The 23,920-nt window shown below is 52.3% G+C and overlaps 1 protein-coding gene and 1 long non-coding RNA gene across 2 annotated transcripts; both read left to right on the forward strand.

The window, feature by feature from the left end:
• The first annotated feature begins 1,537 nt into the window (after positions 1 to 1,537).
• UBE2V1 (ubiquitin conjugating enzyme E2 V1) lies at positions 1,538 to 15,006 on the forward strand. Its single transcript, XM_077786972.2, has 4 exons — positions 1,538 to 1,588; positions 10,125 to 10,273; positions 12,787 to 12,912; positions 13,214 to 15,006. Exons 1-4 carry the CDS (start codon positions 1,567 to 1,569, stop codon positions 13,358 to 13,360), a joined length of 444 nt encoding a protein of 147 aa, XP_077643098.1. The 5' UTR covers positions 1,538 to 1,566; the 3' UTR covers positions 13,361 to 15,006.
• Positions 15,007 to 15,138: 132 nt separating this feature from the next.
• Positions 15,139 to 20,868, forward strand: LOC146765747 (uncharacterized). The gene is made up of 3 exons (XR_014949717.1): positions 15,139 to 15,405; positions 18,831 to 20,428; positions 20,472 to 20,868. It is a non-coding gene; the product is annotated as an uncharacterized LOC146765747 (long non-coding RNA).
• Positions 20,869 to 23,920: the final 3,052 nt, after the last annotated feature.

Consider the following 23,920-nt stretch of genomic DNA (forward strand, 5'->3'; position numbering starts at 1 on the left):
CTGTGTGCATCCCAGGAGTGATCCCTGTGTGTATCCCAGGAGCAGAGCTGACCCCTTACGTGCATCCCAGGAGCAGGAGTGATCCCTGCACACATCCCAGGGATGATCCCTGTGTGCATCCCAGGAGCAGGAGTGATCCCTGTGTGTATCCCAGGAGCAGAGGTGACCCCTTACGTGCATCCCAGGAGCAGGAGTGATCCCTGTGTGTATCCCAGGAGCAGAGGTGACCCCTTACGTGCATCCCAGGAGCAGGGGTGATCCCTGTGTGCATCCCAGGAGTGATCCCTGTTTGCATCCCAGGAGCAGGAGTGATCCCTGCACACATCCCAGGGATGATCCCTGTGTGCATCCCAGGGGCAGGGGTGCTCTGCACTGCAGAACCCCCCACTCAGAGCTGTCTGGGGTCACGGCTGCACAGGGCAGTGTTGCACTGTAGTCAACTGCAGAAAATTACTGCAGAGTGCCTCAAAATCCCACTTGGAGGTTTTGCTCAGGTGTGGTCGCTGCGATCCTCCCGGGCCAGGAGTTAGCAGGGTACAAGGTGGAGGGGAGGGAAAGGAGTCACCAGCCTGCACCCCAAAGCTGTTGGGGAGCCGTGCTGCTGGGGCAGGTGGGCTCTGCCCGCCGAGCTGGGCTCTCGTGCACCTAGCTGCTTCTGCTGCTGCCTTTCTTCTTTCCTTCCTGCTGCCTTTTGCTCTTTCCTTCCTCTTTCCTTCCTGCTGCCTTTCCTCTTTCCTTCCTGCTGCCTTTTGCTCTTTCCTTCCTCTTTCCTTCCTCTTTCCTTCCTGCTGCCTTTTGGTCTTTCCTCTTTCCTTCCTGCTGCCTTTCCTCTTTCCTTCCTGCTGCCTTTTGCTCTTTCCTTCCTCTTTCCTTCCTCTTTCCTTCCTGCTGCCTTTCCTCTTTCCTCTTTCCTTCGTGCTGCCTTTCCCTGCTGCCTTGTCCTGCCTCTTCCTGTGCCTTTTTCCGTCCTTCCTGCTGCCTCGGGCCGGCCCGTGCTGAGCGCGGCTGCAGAGAAATCTGACTGCGTGAATAAAAGGCGGCCAAAACGTGACCGGGTGAATAAATCCCAGCAGTGAGACCAGCAGTGCTGGTTTAAAGCAGCTCCGGGAGCAGCTGAAGCTGCCGTGGGTCTCCGAGACGTTTCGCTTCGTGACAATTGTGGCTGCTTTCGGAGGATGCTTTGGGCTCCGCTTTATGAGCGTGTGTTGCAGAGAGAAGTGAAGCAGAACTCATTTCCTTCCCATTTCTTTAAGCTTTTTTCCGTATAATGCAGGAAGGGAGAGCGCTGGAAGAAGCTTGGCCGGAGTATCAGGGGTGTCCCGTGCCCGCCACGGTGTCCCGGAGTCCCGGGGCCGGTGTCCGGGGCCGCACCGAGCGGCGGCGCCGCCCGCCCGCGCGGCGGAGCCGCGGGAGCGCCGCGCGTGAACCACAGAGCTCCCCGCGCGCGCCCGCCCCGCCCCGCCCCGCCGCCAGCTCCGCTTAGCGCGCCCGCCCGCCCGCGCCTGTCCGCCGTTCCCGCGTTGCGGTGACGTCAGGCGGGGGCGGGGCCGGCGGCGGCGGCGCAAGATGGCGGCGACCACGGGCGCGGGTGAGCGGGGCCGGGCCGGGCCGGGCGGCGGGGCCGCGCCTCGCCCCGGGGCTCCGCGGGGCCGCGCCTCGCCCCGGGGCTCCGCGGGGCCGCGCCTCGCCCCGGGGCTCCGCGGGGCCGCGCCGGGGACGGCGGGGCGGAGGGGCGGCCGCGGCCGGGGGAGGGGCGGCGGCGCGGCCCGAGCGGGGCCCGGCGGGGCGGGGGTGGAGCCGGAGCCGGCCCCGGGTCGGGCCGCGGGTCCGGCGGGCCCGGCCGCGCCGGCCGGGGTGGCGAGGCCCGGCGGGAGCGGGGCCGGGCGGGCCGCCGCCCCGGCGGTGGTTCCGGAGGGGACCGGGCGCTGTAAAAGCCGTTCTGGCCCGTGGCCTCTCTCTGTGTGCTCCGAGAAGGCAGTGCGTTTTTTATTCCCTTCAAACCTGCTCCACTCCGCACACCAGCTCTAAGGACTTGCACACGCTCTCCGTCCTGATCATTACATATGAAACAAAAGTACTGCAGCTCGATTTGGAGTGAGGTTTTTTTCCTGTTGACATCTTCTAATGAACTTCAACAGATCGAGTAAATCAGAGTCACTTCTGTTGAGGCAGTTTTATTTTCCTGTTTTCCCAGCCCACAGAGGGTTTCACATGTGCCCCTGTAGTGCTTGTTTCCACATTGCACTCTCCAAAGTTTGACTGTGCTCACCTGACGTATTTTGGAGTTCTTTTTGTACAGATAGTTCTCTGTCAGTCACCACTCAGATTTTAAGGATTACCGTCATACCACAATGCACATAATTCACAATAATCAAGTTAATAAAAGATTGGTTAAGTGCAGTGGTTGCTGTTATGAGAATTGTGCTACAGGTCTGTGTTTGAAGGTGTTGAGTCGAGACCCAGAAGCTGTAGCTGGGAGGAAGGGACCCTCCTTCCCCTGTTAGGTCACGTTCTCCTGCCTGCTCTGCCTTCTCAGTGATCCTTTCAGGCTGCTGACTTTGCACTTTGTGTCTGGCTGGCAGAACAAGGCCAATACTTTCCTTTTCAAGGCAGCGCAGCCCTGAGAGAGAATTGTTGGGTGCTCATGGGCGGGCAGGTGTGGGAAGGGGCTGGGCTGCAGTGCCAGGGACAGGCTGTGGTTACCTGGCAGCCGCTGGCCACGCTGTGTCTGCTGCATTGTCCCCTTGTCCCCTGGGTGTGTGGCACTGTCACGGCTCCCTGTGAGCAGGGCCAGTGAGCAGTGTGGGCACACAGCTGCGCCAGGCTGCCGGACAGACCTGCAGTGCTGCAGGAGCACTGCATGGCTGCACCAAGGCCAGGGCTCGGTCTGGGCAGCTCCAGGGCTGGGAGCTGGAGCTGTGGCTCCTGGGCTGCCCTCGGAGCACTCTGCAGTGCTGGGAAGGGCAGAGCTCCTCTGAGCTGCTGGCAAGGGCAGCGGTGCCCGGGGCTGGCAGTGGCACTGCACCGCAGGCCTGCGGGTCCCTGCTGCCCTGCAGGGGAGGCATGGGCTGGAGGTGGCACCTCGCTGTCCCCTGCTGTCCCCTCTCCGGGCTCTTTGGAACGTGCCTCACTGCTGCCTTCACTCACCTGGGAAGCACAGCTTGCTAAAGCTTCTTTCATGGAGCCTTAATGTGTACGTATTTGTCTGTAAAGCACTGGAATATATGTGATATCTTGAGTTCATGGTGGTTTAAGCAATGGAGCCTAAACACATATTGAAGATGCTCATCTGTCTTCAAAAGCAGCTATTGACCCAGAGGATGAAGTGGTAACGAATGTCCCTGGGACCTAAAAAAGCCATAGGGCTGGACCTGGCAATTAGACAGGTGGATCGATTAGCAGGTAGAAATTATTAACAAGGAAAAAAACCCAACCCTCGGCCTGGAAGGAATGTTAGGATGTGGGGTCCATCTGTGCCACTGAGGGAGGGGAATCCTGTGTTGGTGGTGATGTGGGTTTCCCACCCACCCCATTACTATTTGAATAAAAAGAAAGGGCTGACTTTAATGATTTTAATAAGGCTGTTCATAGGAGACTCCACTGTGTGTGTGTCCATCCTACAGACCGAGGTGTCCTGCAGGAATGCTCAGCTGTCAGAGGTGATCTAGCAGGAACCCAGGGGTTCCTCAGAGGCTCCTGCACTGGCTGGGCTGCAGTTACAGGACAGACCTTGCACCACAGTGCTGGCCTGCAGATTTGGGTTTTATAATGAGTGAAACCCAACCATGCTGGCCTGGGGGATTGTGTTTCTCTCACCCTGGGAAAGGTTTAACGACCTCACTTAACCCACTTTGCTCTCACAGTTCAGTTTAGTGGCTCTGTTGCAGGGCTGTGAGGCACTGTGTTTGCCAGCAGCCAGGGAGGGCTGAGTGGTAAAAGGGTTTGCCCAGATCTAAGTTTTTCCAAGTCTGAGACAGCGTGTGTGGCTGTGACAGTGCTGGTGCTCATGGCTCAATGCTCCTGCCAGAGGAGAGCACGCTTGGGGTTAGTGCAGTGCATTCAAAGGGCCTGTTTCTAACCCTGTAACATCCCTGTAAACTCCACGGGATGCTTGTGAAAAGCACAGGACAGGGCAGTGGGAGAATTGCACAATACAGGTGCACCTGCCTTTTGCAGCCCCAGGCTGGCTCCTTGGAGGGACAGCATCATCCTCATCTCAAAGGAAATGCTGCCAGCACCCAGGGCTCTCTGGGACTGGAAGGGAAAGACTCAAGGGTAGGGGGAGAGTAACTGAAGAGAAAATGCAAGATAAATTCTGGGTTTTTAAATAAGATGGGCTGTAAGAGCATGTGAAATAGGGCCAGAGGAGGTGATTGCAGGGCTTTGTGTACAGTAACAGGATGCAGTAGATTGAATAGAAAGGTAACTAGTTCAACACTCCTATGAGATGATACTGAATTCAGTATTTTCATCTTCAATTATATAAATTACACAATAAGATTGAAAAGCAGCATTCTGACTGTGAACAGGACTAATTAGTATAGTAAATATGTAGACAGGTAAGGATCCTGGCAGGTGTAACACTGACAGATTTGGTGAGGGTGTGAAAGTTGGGATTTTCAGGCTGTGAGGGTGCTGTTCAACTCCTGCAAGTGCAGCTACAGTTACTGATGGTTTGTGCCCCATTCCCCTGGTATGAGCTGGGCTCATGCCTGTACCTGGGGCTCTGTGACTCTGCCTGTGACTGTACCTGGGGTCTCAGACTGATGTTTCAGTGACCTCTTTTCAAAGAACCTGCCTAAATGATTGAAAGGCAGAACCAATCCTGAAACTTGCACAGAACAGAAAACACTTCAAATTGTTGAAGTGCACAGGAAGTTATTTTGTGTCTGCAAATTATCTCAGCACCTGTCTGCATCGTCAGAGTGGAAATTGTGACTGTAAGGACAATGCAAGAAATCCAAAGTTCCTGTCTCCTGAAAGCTTTTGTGACAATTGCTGAAAGCCTTTTATTTTTTAAAGTAATTTTTATTTTTGAAGTAAGTATCCCATCACTTCAGAAACTTTATATACATTGTGACAAGGAGTGGCTTGTGTATTTTTTACATTCCCAGTGCTGCAAGGATAAGCTGTCCAATTCATTATCTGCAGTCAATGCAAAGACATGAAACACAGACTGGAAAGGATGTAATTAAGGCTGAATATTGAATACACAGAAACAAGCAACAGAAAGCACTTTATTGTATTGAGCAACAGAGGTGTTTAAAGCTGTTGGATTTCAGCTGACTTGAGTTACAGCAAATCAGGAGCTAGTATAGAAAGCAGAGTTTAAATTGTCCAGAAAGGCCAGTTTGATGAGTTACTTGTTAGAGTGAAGAAGTGGAAAAGCCTTCAGTAAAAGTCAGTTCCTCTCCTTGGAGCCCCATTTTCGGGGTGCTTTGCTTAGGTGTGCTGTGCCCTGTGCCTGTGCTTTAGTCCTGAAGAGAAATGCTTGTAATTCCATCTCACTTTAGAAAGGAGAGAGAAACGGGTTGTTGAAGCTTTTGAGAGGTGTATTTTTTGTTCTCCTGCCAGAGATCAGAAGGATTGGAGGAGAGGATCTCCCCCAAAGGCACAGGGCCTGCCTGGTTTCACAGTGCTGCTCTCAGCTTCACAAGGTGCCTGGATGTGAGATTGTTTGGCTGTGGAACTGAGGAAAATGGAGATGGAGAAGTGTAGTCTGTGAGTAAGGTGAGAAAAATCTCAGCCTGATAAGATCACTCTTAAAGCTGTTGCAAGACACATTCAGTTGTGTGTCAGCATCTTTAGTAGTGCTGCATTAAAAGGTAAATCTGAGGGTGCTTTAAGATCTTTAAAAAAAAGTCCAAGCTGGCATTTACCTGTCTTTCAGGATAATTCTGTTCTTCCTTTAGTGAGATTCTGACCAGGTCAGACTCCTTTTGTCCCCATGTCAGTGTGCTGGCTCTGCCTTGCAACTCAGTGGTTTACAAACAGCTGGGTTGTGAGGTGCCAGGGAAATTTCTGCCAGGAAAACAGAAGGTCCTGATTTGGTTGAAGGCTGAAGAGGATGTCATGAGGTCACACAGCTTCTTAACTGCAACTCAGCTCCGTGAAGCTGTCCGTGGTTCAGTTCTCCTCTCTGGTTGCCATAAAATGATTTCATTAACATTTTGTAGCTGGTGAACTCGTGGGTGGGGTTGAGGCTTCTCAAATACACATTGCTGAAAGGGTCTTTGAGAAGGACTGTTCAGATTTAGCACTGGAGAGCTTTAACTTTCACTGGTTTGCTGTTGTGATTAATAGTGAATATCTCCTTTTGCTCTGAAATAGATTTTCATTTCCATTTCTGCGAGTATTTCTGTGAGGTTAGACAAGCTACAAGTGAAGCAGTTACTGAGATATTAGTATATTTATGTTTCAAATGAAGCTGCTATTTGAGAGTCATCTTGAACTATAGTGAAGACTAAATTAAAATGCATTACTGAAAGTACTTTAGACAAGCTGATTACTTTTTAATTGCCTCTTTATTTAGGCTTTTTTGTGTTAAATGAAGGGCTCTTAGAAGAACAGGTTGGTTTGGTTACTGCCAGGGAAGTCTCCATTGCTACACAGTGAGGGTTGTGCAAGGTATTTCCTGGGGGTGGGAGAAGGAAACCCCAGGGACCCCTGGTGCTGTCGGGGACACAGGACATCTCCTGACTCTCCAGCTGCCACGCCTCAGCATGGACATTATTTGTGCCTAGGACAGATCTGGCCACTTTCTGGCAATCTTAGTGGACATCAAACACAATGGTGATGTGTTTGTGTATGATCACAAGTGATAACATTCCTGTGAGGTTTGGGTCCCAGCAGGATGTGGTAGCGGACCATGAGTGCTCCAGGGCTCTGCAAATGAGGAGGAGATGGGGTTGCTTTAATGGCAACCACAGTGACCAGAAGGATGAGTCTGGTCTTTATTCTCTGCCTTGCTTAAGGGAAGTTTATTTATATAAAGAATTTATGGTCATATGGGCATAATATTTTATAATATGTGTGATTCTCTTTCTATTGAATTTATTTCCTGAGAATGTGTCAGGGAGGGAACTGAATTGGCACCTTCTGTGATAGATGAGGTCATGATCCTTCATGTTACACCCTGAGTTTTAGATTAGGGGTAAAACATGTTTAGAAAGCAGCAATGCTGTTGGACAGGGCCATCTCTTGTAAAATTACCAGTTATCTGCCATGATCATTTTACTTTCTGTGAAGTGCATAAAACTCAGAGCTGTGTCCTTCCCTTTGGGCACCCCCTTGCCATGATGCCAGAGCTCCCAGGGAGCAGTTCCTGTGGAATGAGCACTCATTCCTGCTAACAATTTCCCTGTGGCTGGAGTCAGTGCACAGCGTGACTCGCCGGCTCTCTGGAGACCTCACACTTGCCAAAGAGCTCTGAAATCCTGTGTGACTCTTTTATGGCTCTGATTCATGCTGGATTCATGCTGAATCAGAGCAGCTGTAGCTGGGGAGAGCTCAGCAATTAAGTTGCCTTCTCTTCCCGTAAGGTTGTAAAGCCAAGCCCAGCTCTGGGTAGCAAATGTCAGAACTAAGGCTGCCTTTCAGTCTTGCCTGTGGCCTGCTCAAATATGTACGTGGTGATGTCATTTTTAATTACACGCTCACTTAAAGATCCCTGCTTGGCTCAGTGAACGGGCGTGATGCTCAGAGGGATCACTCAGAGCTGATGCTCAGAGGGAGGGTGGACAGGCAGTACTTCTGGTTTTCTTCTTTGCTGTGTGGCCTGTGTCTGCCCTAAAGTGATTCCTCCTGGGTTGTTTATCTTGCTCTCAGTAAATACCAGTAAATTGTCTTTGCACCACTGATAACTATGAAGTGGTGTTACTAAGGAGCGAGGCACAGACCAAGATGATGCTTGTTAATTATTGTGATGTTGTGGCGTGGAGGTGAGAGGATTTTTTGGCATTCATGGGACTCGTTCCAGGCGGGTTTCCCCCTGGCTCCAGCTGAGGGCTACTCTGGCTGGGGCTCTGATAACAGCCACAGGGTTTCCTCTGTGGCACCCCCTGCCCTGGGGAAGAGCTGCTGGGCCCCCTCCAGAAAGATTTTCTGTTTGCTCTTCTCCCCTGGCCCTGGCAGGGCTGGAGCCCAGACAGCAGTTCAGCTGTGAGTCATTCCCCACCAGCAGCTCTCCCGTGCATCCACTGCAGCAAAACCAGGGAAATAGGTGGGATGTGTGCGAGCAAAGGCTGCACCTTGTCCTTCAACTCGTGCTCTGTGCCTCGTGTGCCCCAGCTCTCTTATCCCAGGGGCTGGAGCTGGGCTGCTCTGCCTCCCCAAACTACAGCATGGAGCAGTTGGGAATAGAATTACAAACGGCTGGCTCGTCTGTCATGGCCCAGGTGTGGCTCAGGTGTGACAGGAGTCCTCGTGAGTCTGGGGCACACAGGATACACACTTCACAGCTTAAAGATTCTGTGGGAGAGTAAACGCTGGAGTTTGTCGTGCAGGGGACGTGACAGTGGTGCCCGGAGCTCCTGTTGCCACCCGGGCTCTGGGGCTGGGGCAGTCTCCTGGCAATGGCTTCAGCAGCCCCAGCTGACTCATTTCCTTTCACAGCCCAGGAGCTGCGTTGCTCAGCAGCCATGGAAACAGCAGGGTCTGCCTGGGAGGGGATTTGGCAGGGAGCTGTGCTCAGCAGCCCCGGGTGGGAGGTCTGGTTCTGCCAGTGCAGGTCTGGTGTCTGCTGGCACCGCTCTGCTGGACGAGTTCCTGTGCTGCTGCTGCAGCTGTGACTGAGCCCCGCTGCCAGGATGTGCTTGGGTATGATCATGTTAGGTGTCTATCCACTGTCTTTAGTCAGTGCTGGTTTGGTTTCTTTGATGTGTGCTTTGTAGTCAATGAAATTTGGACACCTCTGATTATGCAGCAAAATCATCTCTGCCATTAGATTCCCTTAGATCATCAATATATTCCAAGGAGAGTTTAAAACTACCAGATCCTCTGTATTTTGCCCATGGCCAAGGAGGATCCATGGGCTGCAGGTGGATCTCTGCTTCCCCAGGGCCCTCCATGGGCTCAGGGGCGTCTCTGCCCGTGCTTCAGTGACCTTGGTGTCTGCACAGCTGATCCTCTGGCATATTCTCACTCCTGTCTCCAGCTGCTCCTGTGTGGTGACTTTGCCCCTTCCCAAACACCTTCTCCCAGCAGTGCTGATGTCCTGGGCCTTGGCCAGCAGTGGATCCATCCTGGAGCTGCCCAGGATTGGCTCCAACACACAAGGGGGGAGCTGCCAGCAGCTTCTGACAGGAGCCAGCCCTGGAGCCCCCCAGCACCAAAACCTGGCCCCAGCCCCAGGCCAAGGAGCAGCAGGGGCTGGAGTGCAGTTCTGCTCTGGGGTGCCTGGGGTGCAGACACCTCAGGGAGCAGTGAACCCTCTGTGGCCCGAGTTCAGGGTCCTCCCTCACCACAGGCTTGGTGTGTGACCTTGGCTGTGTCACCGAAGCTCTCTGTGCCCTTGTTTTCCATTAATGCAGTGCAGAGGAGGAAATCTCCCTGTTTTCTTGTCTGTTTTGTGGAGAAATGTGCCAGCAATTACAAAGTGCTGAAATTCCTTGCTGGTGGAGGTCACGAGTACAAAGGATGCTATTGCTGCTGACAAAGCCCACTTCAATTAACTTCAGATTAACCTACTAATGTTATGAAAGAGTTTTATTTGCTTTGAAAGGTATTTTTAAAGCTCTGACTGAGTCAACTGCTGTCAAGCCTCTCATGGTGTCATTTTGTAGAAACTCCTAAATTTTTATACTATAAATCATAAAGACAGGTGCTAATTAGAGCTCTCTAATACTGGGTGTATCCTTGAGGGAGCAGAGACTGCCTCCCCTAACGTGTGGCTTGTCAGCCTTCTAGAATGTTTCTTTGGGGATACCTTGATTTTGTTTGTAAAATCCAAGCTAAATATGGGAATAGCTTTTTTTGTAACACTGAAATACTGTCATTCAAAAAGTGGCATTTTCATGGTTTTGCCAAAAGTGTGATTGTAAAATGACCGAAAGTATCAGAGAAATTAATCTAGCTTTTTTCTTTATAAGATTCCTCAACTGAAAATATTTTTCTGATTGTTTCAGGAGTAAAAGTTCCTCGTAATTTTCGTCTTTTGGAAGAACTTGAAGAAGGTCAGAAGGGAGTAGGGGATGGAACAGTTAGCTGGGGCCTTGAAGATGATGAAGATATGACACTTACGAGATGGACAGGAATGATTATTGGGCCTCCAAGAGTAAGTATCCACTTAAATACTAAAATAGTACTGTTACATTTTTTCCCCTTCTCCTAGCCTCACCACTGAAGTAGAAAATAAACAAAAGGCAAATGAGTGGAAAAAACAATTTAGGAAGTGATTTATGTTGAAGTTCTTTGTATTAATGGGTTTCATGTGTCTATATGGCTTTCTGCTTATAATTTGAAACATTTTGGTGCCTTTCTCTGGTTACTTCTGTTGCTTGTCTGCTTTATATTTGCAGATTCAGTGAGACATAACTTTGGAGATCCCAGAATTCTAATGTTGTGTACCCTTGCATCCAGCAAGGTTCGAATCCCTCAGCTAGTGAGGTTACAAATGGAGCTGCTGCAGGTGCCAGGGGATGCTCTGTGCTGGCTTTTCTGCTGTTCCTGTTCCGTTTGTGGGGTGCTGTTTATTGCAGGAATACTGACAAGCTCTTGCAGAATTTCAGCTGACTGAGGAAACTCAGATTTTAGTAATTTCAGTCTCTTCTCTGAATGTCCTCTCCCAAAGCAGCATCTTATAATGCAGCTGGTCTTTGTGGGAGTATTGTAGCCTCTTTTCCCCCCAGCCCTACTAAACTGTGGGTTTACACTCTAGTAGTGAACTTGAGGACTTAACTGTGTGTTGAATGTTGCATGTGTGCTAAAACCAGAACTTGTCTGTTGTCTTCAGGTTCACTGTTCTGTTTCCCTAATATCCTTTGCTGGAGTGCAAGTAGCCAGTACTCCTTCCTGCAATAGCAGATCTGCATCTGGCCTCAGTATCATTTCTCAGTAATTCCAGAGGTCATTACATGAAAATCTTTACAGACCTTTAATCATGTTCTGCTCTCTGTTCCCATTCTGTCAGTTGCCTTTTTTGACATACACTGAGGCTGTACAAGAACGTGTATTATGAAGGCATTATACATGCAGTGTTTTCTGTCTCACCCAGAAGTGTTGTTTACTTGTTGTCTGCCTTTGCTAATCTCTCCCCAGTCACGAGCATTTCATTTGTTTATGATGTACCCAAATTGTTTTCTAGAACAGCATTTGATTTTAGAACATTAGGAGAGTGCTAATGAGCCTGCATTAAGGCTGTGAAGAAAGCTCACTGTGTGCATAGGCTTTATGGAAAATTTAAACAACCTTGAAATCTAATTTAGAAAATTAAATAGGAATAGAAATGTGCAAACAGGAGAACGCAGCCTTGCCAGCAGTGATGGAAGTTTGCAGTTATTTTGTGCTGCAAACCAAGGTTAAAGGACCATCAGTGCCAAGGAGTCAGCTCTGCCTCTCCTGTTTTTCTGACACACTTAGGAATATAGATCTTCTTGCCAGATATGTTGTGACTTCTTTTGAGCTTCTTGCTGGAAGGCAGCAGACTGTATTGAGAGAGATCCTGGGGACTTGCAGCCATTCTTGTTTGCTGTCCTGCTTTTAACACTGCTCAGATTCAGTTCTTACCATTTTGGTTCTTAGTAGGAAGTGCAAACACTGACTGGGGACAAAAGCTAAGTCCTATGTCCCTCTGGGTGGAAGGCAGTCACACTTGCAGCAGGTGGGAGGATGTTATGCTGCATTCCAGTGGGACAGATGAGCAGCTGTGCAGAGCTGGAGGTCTGTGTGCTGCTGCCCAGGGTTGTCCTGCAGGGGTGTGGCATTCCCAGGCTGTGTGATGTCCCTCAGCCAGCAGTCACCTTGGTGGCACAGGCTGTTCAGAGCCAGTGGCACTGTCAGAGCTTCTCAGAGCTTCACCCGGCTGTGCACGTGCTGTGGAGTGGCTGTGCACAGCCAGGGCCCCCAGTGCCAGCTCCCAGCTGGGTGGGTGTCCCACAGACCCCAGAGCTCCCAGCTGGGTGTCCCACAGATCCCAGAGCTCCTCAGCTGGGTGGGTATCCCACAGACCCCAGAGCTCCCAGCTGGGTGGGTATCCCACAGACCCCAGAGCTCCCAGCTGGGTGGGTGTCCCACAGACCCCAGAGCTCCCAGCTGGGTGTCCCACAGACCCCAGAGCTCCCAGCTGGGTGGGTGTCCCACAGACCCCAGAGCTCCCAGCTGGGTGTCCCACAGATCCCAGAGCTCCTCAGCTGGGTGGGTGTCCCACAGACCCCAGAGCTCCCAGCTGGGTGGGTGTCCCACAGACCCCAGAGCTCCCAGCTGGGTGGGTGTCCCACAGACCCCAGAGCTCCCAGCTGGGTGTCCCACAGACCCCAGAGCTCCCAGCTGGGTGGGTGTCCCACAGACCCCAGAGCTCCCAGCTGGGTATCCCACAGACCCCAAAGCCCTGCTCAGAGCTCAGGGCTGTTCCCTGCTGCACGCACAAAGAGCAGCAGAATCATTACCCTGGAGGAACGTTTGATACTCTGAATATTCTAAAGTGAACTCAAAACAGAGAGCCAGCATAGTGGCTGCATGGCTGCCCTCACTTTTGGTAGTTCCATGTTCTAAAGTAGCCACTGCCTTAACCAAATGCTCATTGAACTGCCTGGTTGTTTTGTAATTGTTTCCCCTTTCTTTTCCCCTCAGACAATTTATGAAAACAGAATATACAGCCTTAAAATAGAATGTGGGCCTAAGTATCCAGAAGCACCTCCATTTGTAAGATTTGTAACAAAAATTAATATGAATGGAGTAAATAGTTCTAATGGAGTGGTAAGTTTTTTGCTTTTATTCATTTTAATTTTTTTTTTTTTTTTTTTGTGCAGCTCCAATGCTTTGTTCATACTTGTGGCTTGCTTAGCTCCTCATTGCTTGTGGTGCCCTTTGTTGGAGCAAGGAAATGGGGGTGGAAGGGAAGTGGACAAGTGGAGATTTAAATGTATGCTTTTAGGAAAACATTGCTTTGGATTTCTCCCTCCCAGATTTCTTGTGGGATCTTTAGCTGGGGATGGGGGGGAGTTAAGTGTAACCAGTGCACCAATTCTGACAGGAATGCTCTTTTTGTCTGTTTTAGGTGGACCCCAGAGCCATATCAGTCCTAGCAAAATGGCAGAATTCTTATAGTATCAAAGTTGTTCTGCAAGAGCTTCGGCGTCTAATGATGTCTAAAGAAAATATGAAACTTCCTCAGCCACCTGAAGGACAATGTTACAGCAATTAATTAAAAAAAAAAACCAACATGTCCCCCTTATTCAATTTAAGCTGTCTTCATTTTCCACAGTAGTAAATTTTCTAGATGCATCTTGTAGACCTCAAAATACTGGAAAGGAAGTTCCCATTCAAAGGAAGTTTTTCTTGAGATACTGTAAATGATACTAATTTTTTTTTCATTTGAAATATAAGTTGTGCTATAACAAATAATCCTGTCGTGTAACCACTGTCCACATAGTTGAACTTCTGGTATCAGGAAAAGTCTATTTAAATTTATTACTGTCAAGACCAGTGTGGCACATCCAACTTAACTGTGAAAGGATCCATCCCACAATCACCTTGCTGTGTGTCTGGCCTGGGTTATTTTTTTCTTTCTCTGTCTTTTGCAATAGAGTCGAAGCTCAGGGCTATTTATTAGAGTAGACACAAAGGTTTTTGCTTCCAGTACTACACTGGGCTGTATGGACTACTACTGGGGATGTGTGCTAACCTCAGTCATCCCTCCCTTTGTGCTCGCTCTAGTAAAGGCTGAATGTGACTGTAGTCATTTTTGGGTTTTTATTATTTTTTTAAATGCCCTGATAATCTGGGGCAAGCTTTCCTTCTTTCCTTTGGCCAAGGCATAGATTGTATTTCTCTTCCTGGTTCCCCTCACCGGTGACGTGAGCTTTGGGTGAGGGATTCAGGGTTCTTTTTATCTCTTCCCTCTTCCCCTCTTTTTAGTGGGGGTGCTGCTTTCTTTTTGCCCCTCTTGGTGACTCTTCTCACCCCTGGCCCAGGGGTGAGTGTCGGGGCAATAACTTGACCTGTTCCCTCCTGCTTATCATTTTGGTTTTGCAACAAATTTAGTCTTCACCAGCCTGGGAAACAAGAGTATCTGTTCTGCTGGCAAACGTGGGTTTTCCCTTCCCTCCAGCACTGCTGCCACACCGCCCAGCTGGCCACGGCCGTGCTCTTAGATAGGCTTTGACGTGGGGAAAAGAGCAGTCATTTACCAGGATGGCCCAACCTTCTGCTGCCAAACCTCCGTGGGGAAGACTCTGCAAGCAGAGATTCTGAACACGCTCCAGGTACCCTCAAATCACTGTCTGGTGCTTTGGATTGACCCAAGAATGTTCATTAACAAAATGTTGCACTTGCCCCTTCTAAAGATGTAATAACCACAGACAAATCAAATCCGGCTGGCAGATTTTATGAGGGTTCTGTAAGTCTTAGAAATCTCTTCAGTGAAGATTCTGGGGAAGCGGTGGCACAGCAGATGAAGGACCTTGATTGGTTTTGCATCCTGGCAAATCACTGCCTTTTCTGGTTTACTGTTCCGGACCACTAACTGCTGCAATGTGGATGCAAGCTTACAGGAAACCAACCTAGTGTGTCCTAAGTTTTATGAAAAATTCAGTGTTTGTGTAAAAAAAAAAAAAAAAGAAAAAATAAGGAAAAAAATAAAATAGTAAAAATAAACACATTTTAAAGCAGCAGCTGTCAAGTCAATGAAAATTGATGTTTCCATTAACTTCTGAGGAAAATATTAGTTGTAAGGATTTAACATCCTCTGTACTGAAAGTTTAACATAACAGTATTCCATAAGCAGCCTTTTTATTGTACCAGACCATTGCCTGATTTTAATATAATAAAAAGTGTGCATTAATATTAGAAGGCTTTAATTGTATTTATGTTTAGAATTTTGATCCCTTGCGGAATTCTTGATTTGTTGGAAGTACCTTCCTACAGATCACATTTGGCTGACAGAATGTGAACTGGTGGTGAAAGGCAATTGTCTCTGTCCAGCTGCTGCTGCTGCGCCCGGGGGCATCTGTAGTTCTGGTCTGGGCCCCAGGCTGCCCCAGGCTTGGCTGTTGGAGCACCAGGGAGGCCCAGGAGCTGCCGGGGGTCCCGGGAGTCCCGAGGAGATGGAATCCCTCTACAGCTGCACATTCCACTGGCTTCAAGGTCAAGGACTGTTTCACAAGCTGAACTTTCAGTGTTTTCCTCAGATAGTGAAGAGTAGCTGCCTGCAAGAGCCCTGCAACAAGCTGAGCTTTTCTCCCAGTCCAGGTAAAAACAAGGCTGTGACATGTTGGCCTTTTCCCAGTGTGGAGTGTCTCGAGGTTGCTGCAAGGTCCTGCTGCATTTGGGCTGAAACAAGGTCATTTCTGGGCTGGAAGGAAATGGGATGGCCTTGTGATGCTTTGTGAAACTCCTGGTTTCTGGGCTGGATGGATGCTGCTGGCTCCTGGGGCAGGCCCGAGGGTGTCTGTGAAGACAATGGGACTAACCTGTGTGTATTTAAATAGCTTAGTGCCAGAGGTGGCACATGGGCATTGGAACAACTGATATCACAGTGGGCTGCGTGGTTGTCTCTTTTTCAGAGTGCCCATGCCCTCCTTGGGAGGTTGTGGTTGGTGCATGTTTGGCACCTCCCTGAACCTTCTTAGTTCAAGTAATGATTTTAAACCCCTGAAATCATCAGCTTTGCTTTGCCAGCTGTAGAGGTGAGAGCGTCCTGCCCTGGCTGGGAGCTGTGCTGGCAGGAGCTGCCTGGTCACAGCAGCAGGCAAAGCTGGATGCTGCTGTGCAAAAAAGGGTTTACTGCCTGTCCTCCCCCAGGAGCTGCACTCTGGGCTCCTCAGAGCCCCGCTGCTCTTCCCACAACCGAGTCAGAGCAGTGGGGAATAATAACTTAAAATAAATCCTTGGGTCAGCTGCCGTTGGAGCTGCATGGTGGCTCTGTCACCTGTGAGGGGAAGGGACCACTCACCCCCAGGCTGGTGCTTGTTGGTGCTTCAGAAACGAGGTGTGGGAACAAAGCCGTGTCACACCCGTGCTTATCCCAACTCTGGCAGCGCTCGGGGCATCCCTGCTAGCTGCAGTCTGCGTCCCGAGTCTCTGTCACATCTGAGAGGGCTGGGAAGGGTTAATAAATAAATTAAATAGGGGATTGGCCATGAAACAAATGTGCTTGGGGCAGCTGCTGCTGGAGGTGGCTGAACAGCGCTCAAAGGGGGCTGCTCTGAGCCAGACCCACCTGCCCTGTGCCCACAGAGGCTCCCTGAGCTGTCCTGTGCCCCCAGAGGGTCCCTGATCCAGCTGTGCCCGCAGAGGGTCGCTGATCCAGCTGTGCCCGCAGAGGGTCTCTGATCCAGCTGTGCCCGCAGAGGGTCGCTGATCCAGCTGTGCCCGCAGAGGGTCTCTGATCCAGCTGTGCCCGCAGAGGGTCTCTGATCCAGCTGTGCCCGCAGAGGGTCCCTGATCCAGCTGTGCCCCCAGAGGGTCTCTGATCCAGCTGTGCCCGCAGAGGGTCCCTGATCCAGCTGTGCCCCCAGAGGGTCTCTGATCCAGCTGTGCCCGCAGAGGGTCCCTGATCCAGCTGTGCCCCCAGAGGGTCGCTGATCCAGCTGTGCCCGCCGTGCCGGGCAGTGCCAGCAGAGCCGCCCGCAGTCCTGCCAGGGCCGGGAGCGGAGCGGGGACGGCAGAGGGAGCCCGAAGGCTTCCCAAGGCTCGGCGTACCGGGACATCCTCGTCCAGGAGCCGCCCCTCGTGTTTGGCCGGGGTCGCTTTCAATCCACGCCTGTGTGGCTGTCCCAGGAACAGGCATTCACTCATTCACCTGCTGGGGAGCAGCGGCACGCAGCGAGACCTGAGCTGGCCATAAAAACTGCTGGTTGTGCTCCTGGCTGTGCTGGAATTGAGCTCTCTGTGCGTACATAGGGAGTATGTGCTGAAATGTGCCCTTTCTGCTCTCTTGCAGCCCCGTGCAGAGCTTTGTATTTGAAATTTCAGCTTCTCCCATTGTCATCACAGTAACAGTTCTGAAGCCAGGCTGTGCCTTGAGCCGCTCTGGGAGACACCGGCGGTGCTGCGGTTCATCCCAGCGTGAGACAGGACAGGAGCAGGGGGGACAGGACAGGAGCAGGGGGGACAGGGCAGGAGCAGGAGGGACAGGACAGGAGCAGGGGGACAGGACAGGAGCAGGAGAAACCAGGACAGGAGCAGGAGGAACCAGGACAGGAGCAGGAGGGACAGGACAGGAGCAGGGGGGACAGGACAGGAGCAGGAGGGACAGGACAGGATCGGGGGGACAGGACAGGAGCAGGAGGGACAGGACAGGAGCAGGAGAAACCAGGACAGGAGCAGGAGGAACCAGGACAGGAGCAGGGGGGACAGGACAGGAGCAGGAGAAACCAGGACAGGAGCAGGAGAAACCAGGACAGGAGCAGGAGGGACAGGACAGGAGCAGGAGGGACAGGACAGGAGCAGGAGGGACAGGACAGGAGCAGGAGGGACAGGACAGGAGCAGGGGGACAGGACAGGAGCAGGAGGAGCAGCCGTGCCCCTCGGCCCTGGCAGCCCCTGGCCAAGGGCAGCCCCGGGGGTTTCCTCGCAGAGCCCTGAGCCCCGGGGGCTGCGAGCAGGGGAAGAGCCCCGAGCTGTGGCACCAAACCCCGCAGGGCCGTGCCCCTGCTGCTCTGCCAGTGCTCTGCAGGGCACTGCCAAGGCTGTGGGAGCTGCTGGTGGCTCACCCTGGTGTTTGTGGGAAGTGCCATTCAGCCTCTGGCTCGGTGCTTCTCCTCCAGGACGGGGTTTGCCACCCCAAGAACAGCACGGTGGGTTCAGATGTTTGCTCAAGCTGGCACCGACATGCCCTGCAACATCTGCATCAGGCTCTGCCTACCTTGAGCTGAGAGAAGCTGAAGAGAAGTTGATACTGATCATCTTAATACCTAAACTTTTTTACTTATTATTTTATGTTTAGGAAGGATTTGCTGATGGCTAGGGCTGTTCCTGTCAGTGGAATTGCCATGTTGCATTAATCTTGGCTAATGTGCTCTCCCAGTGCTCGCTAACCTGGCTGCTGTCTGAGACTCGGGTCCCTTGAAAGCTCCTCCTTTTCCCTAGTCGTGCTGTAGCCGGTTGCTGGAGAATGTGCTGAAGCCTTCGAAGAGCCCCAGTAAAGGCAAATTTAATTTAGGCACATGCTTAAGTGCTTTGTTGGACCAGAGCCAGCGTGCTCAGCCTCTGCTAGGAAAGAGGCTTTTTTAGCCCTTGTTGAGCATCTTCTTCCTTGTCCCCTCTTCTTGGTGCTACATCCCTGGTGCTTGTGCCTTTACATTTTCCCTGATGTCTCCCACATTTGTTGTCACAAAAAAGTAAAGAGGAGAAGAAGATGTTGAGGATAGGGAGATAAGCTGAGTGCTCATCATTTTATATCTGCCAAGCATCTTGTCACCTTTTTTCATCCTTATCTCCTTTTGAATAAAGCCAACAAAGGGTTTTCAGAAATGTGGGTCCTGGCCTATTTTCCTGCCTCTTGAGCCAGGCTGTTGGTGGCTTTGCCCTGACATGTCTGGAAAGCCCTGCAGAACCTGGATGGGTGATTGGAGGAGAGAGTAAATGTCAAATGGTGGAAATGTCTCTTCCCCCTCTATTGCTCAGCACCTATTCTTTTATGTTGTCTTACTTTTTCTTTCCGCTTGCCAAAGGATGTTTCAGGATAGCCAAAGCTGAAGATTCTTTGGGAGGGAAAAGCCAGACAAGCAGGAGCTTTGAGAAGAAAAATGATGCAAACCTTTGAGCCATCTTCATCAGAAACAATGGGGCCACGGGTTCCTAATTGCCTCGATCATGGTCTGCAGATCTGTAGAGAAAAGGAGTTTGTCTGCCTGGTGCTGGAGACTCTCTGGGACTGCTTTGCTCTCAGTGAGGCAGAGGGGAGAAGCCGAGGGGAGGCTGAGGCTGCCCCAGTCCTGTGCGGGGCTGGGCCAGAGGGGAGGGGATGCCTGCTTTGCTTTGGTGAGCCGCAGCGAGCTGCGGGGTGTCCCCTCGAGGCGGGGACACGGTCCCACCTCAGGAGTGCCCTGGCCATGCTGGAGGTGCCCAGCTCTGTGCAGTCACTGTGGGCTCTGCGCTGGCAGCCCGGAGCAGGGAGCAGGAGCGAGCACCAGCCACAGCAGGACAGCGACCTCAGCGAGGATCTGCCAAACTTCTGTCCCTCCGAAGAGACCTCTTAAATCCCTGGGCTACCAGATTAGATGCTGTCCAAGGTTAGCAGCCAGATGTTCCTCAGCTGTTTGGACTGGTTTCCAGCTGAGACCAAATGAGTGGCTATCCAACATGTACGTATTAATATAAACATTTTGGAGGCCTCGCCTTGAGCGAGCCATGAAAAACTTCCCACGATCCGTGAGCGACGCTGCCTCCTCGGAGAGCCCCAGAGCCCTGAACCTCGCACTCAGCTCGGCTGCCACCTGCTCCTCCTCCCCCTGCGTGAGCGGCGCCAGAGCAGTGTGGTCCCTGGAATTTGATTATTTGTGTTAGCAGATAATTTAGGCCAGAAGGCTGAGAGTGTTCCCTTCCTTCCCTGGATGTCGTCATGCTTCCCAGCAAAACAGTCCCGGCTCCTGTGTCCCTTCCCCACCCCTTGCCCCAAAAGTACAACAAAAACCCTTTCAATGTCTCTTCTTGTGCGTGGTCACTGTCCTCTCCTTTTAGCCTGGTTTTTGTCTGTGCAGGCCTACAGAAGGAGAAAATTTCATTAACTCCACCGTGCGGACTCACGTTTCAAATTATTACATGCATTAAATAAAATAGTTGTTTTTTGATGTGTGGTTCTTCTAAAACATTGCTAATGCTACCCATGAGCTTTGGTGTTCAAACAAGAGTGACAAGAAATGACCCCGTGGTTTCCCACAAAACAAGACCCTTCTGACACTTTCCATCACTCCCATCAGATTTTGGTGCCTCGGTTCCCCCAGCCCTGGCTGTGGAGCTGCCCGGGCTGTGGAGTGGGAAATCTCCAGAGATGTTTTTAATGAGATTCCAGGCTCAGCTGGGCCAGCAGCCGTGCTGACCCGAGCCGTGGCTCAGCAGGGCCTGGCTGGCACTGGGCTGGAGCCCTGCCATGGCAGAGCCGGGGCTCTGGCTCCAGGGAACAACCGGAATTCCACCAGGGCAGCTCTTAGTGCTGTGTGCAATAAACTCTGCTCTGGATGTGTGCAGGATTCACCTGCTCTGACTGCTTTGCAGCCACTTCTAGGGATGTCAGGTAGCTGAGGTGCTCTGAAGGGAGTGGAGGGATGGAGTGGCTTTTCCCATCCTGGCTTTTCCAGCCTGTCTTTTCCCAGCCTGGCTTTTCCAGCCCAGATTTCCCAGATTGTCTTTTCCCAGCCTGGCTTTTCCAGCCTGGCTTTTCCCAGCCTGGCTTTTCCCAGTGAGTTTGTGCCAGCACGGGTCCCAGGCAGGGTCCAGGAGCCATCAAAGCCTGCGCTGGGTGCTGGATCTTGGCATCCCCCGCTGAGAAAGGGACGCAGTTTTCTGAAAAGAAAAATGAGAAGTTATTTTCCCCTCTCACTAGCACAGAGGCATTCCTGTCAGTGGGAATTGTCAGCCTTGGACGATGAGATGAGTGTTTTCAATCATTCCATTTCCTTGTATTTCTTGCTCATTTTTTACCCATTTTGATTTATTTTTAATGGCCCTGACACCCTTGTTTATAATAATAAACAGCAAACGTGTGGACACAATGAGTCTGTTTCAGGTTCAAGTGTTTTTAATAACCTTGCAGCGAGAAATAGACCGAGCCCAGATCAGGAGAAACCCGAGGAAGACTCTCTGCTGCTGCAGTGAAATCCGATTTCGGAGCGGCTGCTGTGCAAACACCGGGCAGGCTCCCAGACAGCACTGCCCTTTGTGCCCCCAAACCCCGACTCCCGGGCTCTGCTTTTGTCTTCCAGGCGTGACCTGATTGAAGCAAAGGCAAGGCAAGGGGGCAGGTGTGGGTATTTTTTATTGTTATTTACTGGTGCCTCTGCATCCCCCTGGGCACACGGCGATTCCCACCTGGGATGTGCAGCAGCACAAGGCAAGGGGAAAAGTGACAATCAGCACTGGGAGGCCTCACGCTGCTTAATTAAGTAAAACCTTATCAGCTATTTTCAGTAACAACTGTGAGGGAGCTGTTTGCCAAGAAAAATACCCGGGTGGGACCTGGCGGCCGAGTGCCCCCGGTGCCCACAGAAAGCCGGGCATGGCTGCTGGGAGGTGGGGCCGGGCTTTTGGGAAAACACGGCTTTGATCCTGGAGGGCACAGAGGTAACTCTGCCCCGAGGAGCCAGCGGGGCTCGGGGGCAGCGCGGGGTCCGGGTTTGAGGGTCCCTGGGGAGCTGGGCAGGCCCAGCCCCGGCAGCTCGTGCCCTCTGCCATGCCCACGGGGCAGCTGAGCTTCCCTGCCCGGGCAGGGGCAGCCAGGGCTCTCCTGCCCGCCTGGGGCTGCCCATTTCCCTGGCAGAGAGCTGCCAGGCACCAGAGAGCTGCCAGGGAGGGACGCGTGGGCATCTGTGGCTCCCTCCGCCTGTGCCTGCTGTGCCGTGGGGTGGGAAGGGAAGGGAAGGGGTGCCCATGGAGCTGGGGCCCTGCTGTGCTGGGCATTGCCTGTAAATGATCCCAGGCCCTTGGCAGAGTTTTCCAGGTGCCCCTGTGCTGGAGCAGGTCCTGCCCGAGCAGCACCAGGCTGGGAGCAGCCCGGGAGCAGCACCGAGCTGTGCCCATCCTCACCCGGAGCTGGGAAATGCTCTCCCTGCCCCTCTGCAGCCCCGTCCCAGCCAGCCCCGCTCAGCCCTTTGTCTTTCCAGGGTCTTCTGCCCTATTTATCTTCCCCAAATGTCATCTCCCCTCCCCACCCCACGCAACACCCCCCAAAAAATAATAAACGGCGGCAGGCTCTGTAAACAGAGCCTATCTGCAGAGCTGTTTGAAATGTAGACAGGCTCAAGTGAATTAGTTCAGCGAGGACTTAATTGCTGTCCTGTCTGTCAGCGTGGTCTGAGGGTTCGCAGGGAGGCTGCTGAGGCTGCCGGGGAGATGGATGGGGTCCTGCGGGGGTGGCAGCCGGGGTCACCGCCCCGGGAGCCACGTCCCGGCGTGACCCCGCGCAGATAAGTGAGATCTGCACCATCCCCACCGCTGCATCCTCCGCTCTGCCCCTGCCCTGGCCTGCCCCAAACCCAGCCTGCAACAAAACAGCGCCAGAAGGGCCTGGGCTGGCAAAAATCCCTTCTTGTCCGGGCCTTGTGCCAGCCCTTTTGGGGCTCGGGGCGCTGGTCTCCTGGCATGGTGAGGCCTGGCTGCTGGTGGCAGCGTCGTGTGTCCCCAGAGGGGACATCTCAGCAGGGACATCTGCATCCCGGGCAGGACAATTCCTTCATCCCCATGGCAGCAGCGGGTTCGGGGCAGGAGGTGCCCGGGGCAGGAGGTGCCCGCGGCTGAGGGGTCCCGCGGGGTGGGCGCAGCACCCTGGGGTGCCGGGCGGGCAGGCTGGGTGCAGGCTGGGGCGGGGGCAGCCACCAGAGCCGCGTCTGGCCGGGCTCTTCCCCACCTCCCCGGTAATTACACGGCAGCCTCTGGTGCATGTGGAAAAGGAAGGAGAGAAAGAAAAAAGGATCAGCAAACCCAAGCCCTTAGATTACTGTTTACCCCCTCGAGGAGCACAGAAGTATATTGTCCATTTAATAGAAGCCTATAAATCACTGAAAAACATTTATAAAATAATTGAAGGTAATGGGAACCATTTGTTTAAATAACATCACGTTCATGCCCCAGAGGTGCAATAAAAGTTAGATTAATTGATAGGATTTTATATCTCACTGTGAAAAACCGAGTCACATTCTAGACACCGACAGTTTGGGAAAGTTGCAAATTCATCAGGCACCCAGCTACTATCAAAATAGTCTCTTCCATGTGAAGAGGCACATTTATATGACCCTGAAGGGTTTTGGGATGAGAACTATTTACTTAAACTGTGAAGTGAACTAGCCAGTGTGAGATCCTGACCCAGATTGGGGTTTTTTCCTTCCTCTTCTATCTGCTGTTGCATTTTTTTCCCATTATGATAAAAAGCAAATAAATATCTCTAAACCAGAGGCTCATTCCTGATCCAGGGCTGTAGAGTCCCGCATCCATCTGTGCCCACAGGAATGGCACCTCAGAGGCACCACGGGAGGAGGCTGGAGCAGGGATGCAGGGCTGGGGCTGCCCCCATCCCGGGCAGCTCCCCCAGAGCTTGCCCGGTGCCTGCCAGCCCCAGCCCAGGGCAGGGCTCGCTCTCCTGGGGCTCCTCTGCCTCCAGCCCGGGCCAGCAGCAGGCTGTTCTCAGGCTGTGAGCCACCGACCCTCCCCTTTTCCCTGTTGCTGTGCTTTGTGGTTTATCTGGTGCGAGGGCAGAAAAGTGGAACAGAGCAGGAGTCCCAGCAGAAGGGCCCTTGCTGGGCTGCTGGGAGCTGCGGGCAGGGACTCCCCAGCTCTGCCACTGCTCTCCCTTCCCAGGGCTCCCTCACTGCCCACACTCTGCTCTGGTTTTGCCTGGCTTTCCCCGGGCTCTATTTTCACTTCTTTTCTCTCCTTCCATCCACTCTGGTTCACCTGAGAGCGAGTCCAAAGCGAGCCTGGTTCTGCCAGGAGGGGCAGTGGCACTGTCACCCCCAGGCCACCCCACGGCCCTGTAGCCCCGGGGCTCCGGTGCCAGCGGCAGGGACGTGGCGCTGCTGGAAACTCCCTGGGCTGCTCTGTTCGGCGGCTC

Source organism: Lonchura striata, chromosome 20, assembly GCF_050655825.1.
Source record: "Lonchura striata isolate lonStrDom1 chromosome 20, ASM5065582v1, whole genome shotgun sequence".
Classification (NCBI taxonomy): Eukaryota; Metazoa; Chordata; class Aves; order Passeriformes; family Estrildidae; genus Lonchura; species Lonchura striata.

Bases quoted from the DNA above. Each gene is read 5' to 3' on its own strand.
- UBE2V1 (XM_077786972.2), top strand. From the start codon at position 1,567: ATGGCGGCGACCACGGGCGCGG. The intron at 1,589-10,124 runs GTGAGCGGGGCC...TGATTGTTTCAG, and splicing joins GGCGGCGACCACGGGCGCGG to GAGTAAAAGTTCCTCGTAAT. The intron at 10,274-12,786 runs GTAAGTATCCAC...TTTTCCCCTCAG, and splicing joins TGATTATTGGGCCTCCAAGA to ACAATTTATGAAAACAGAAT.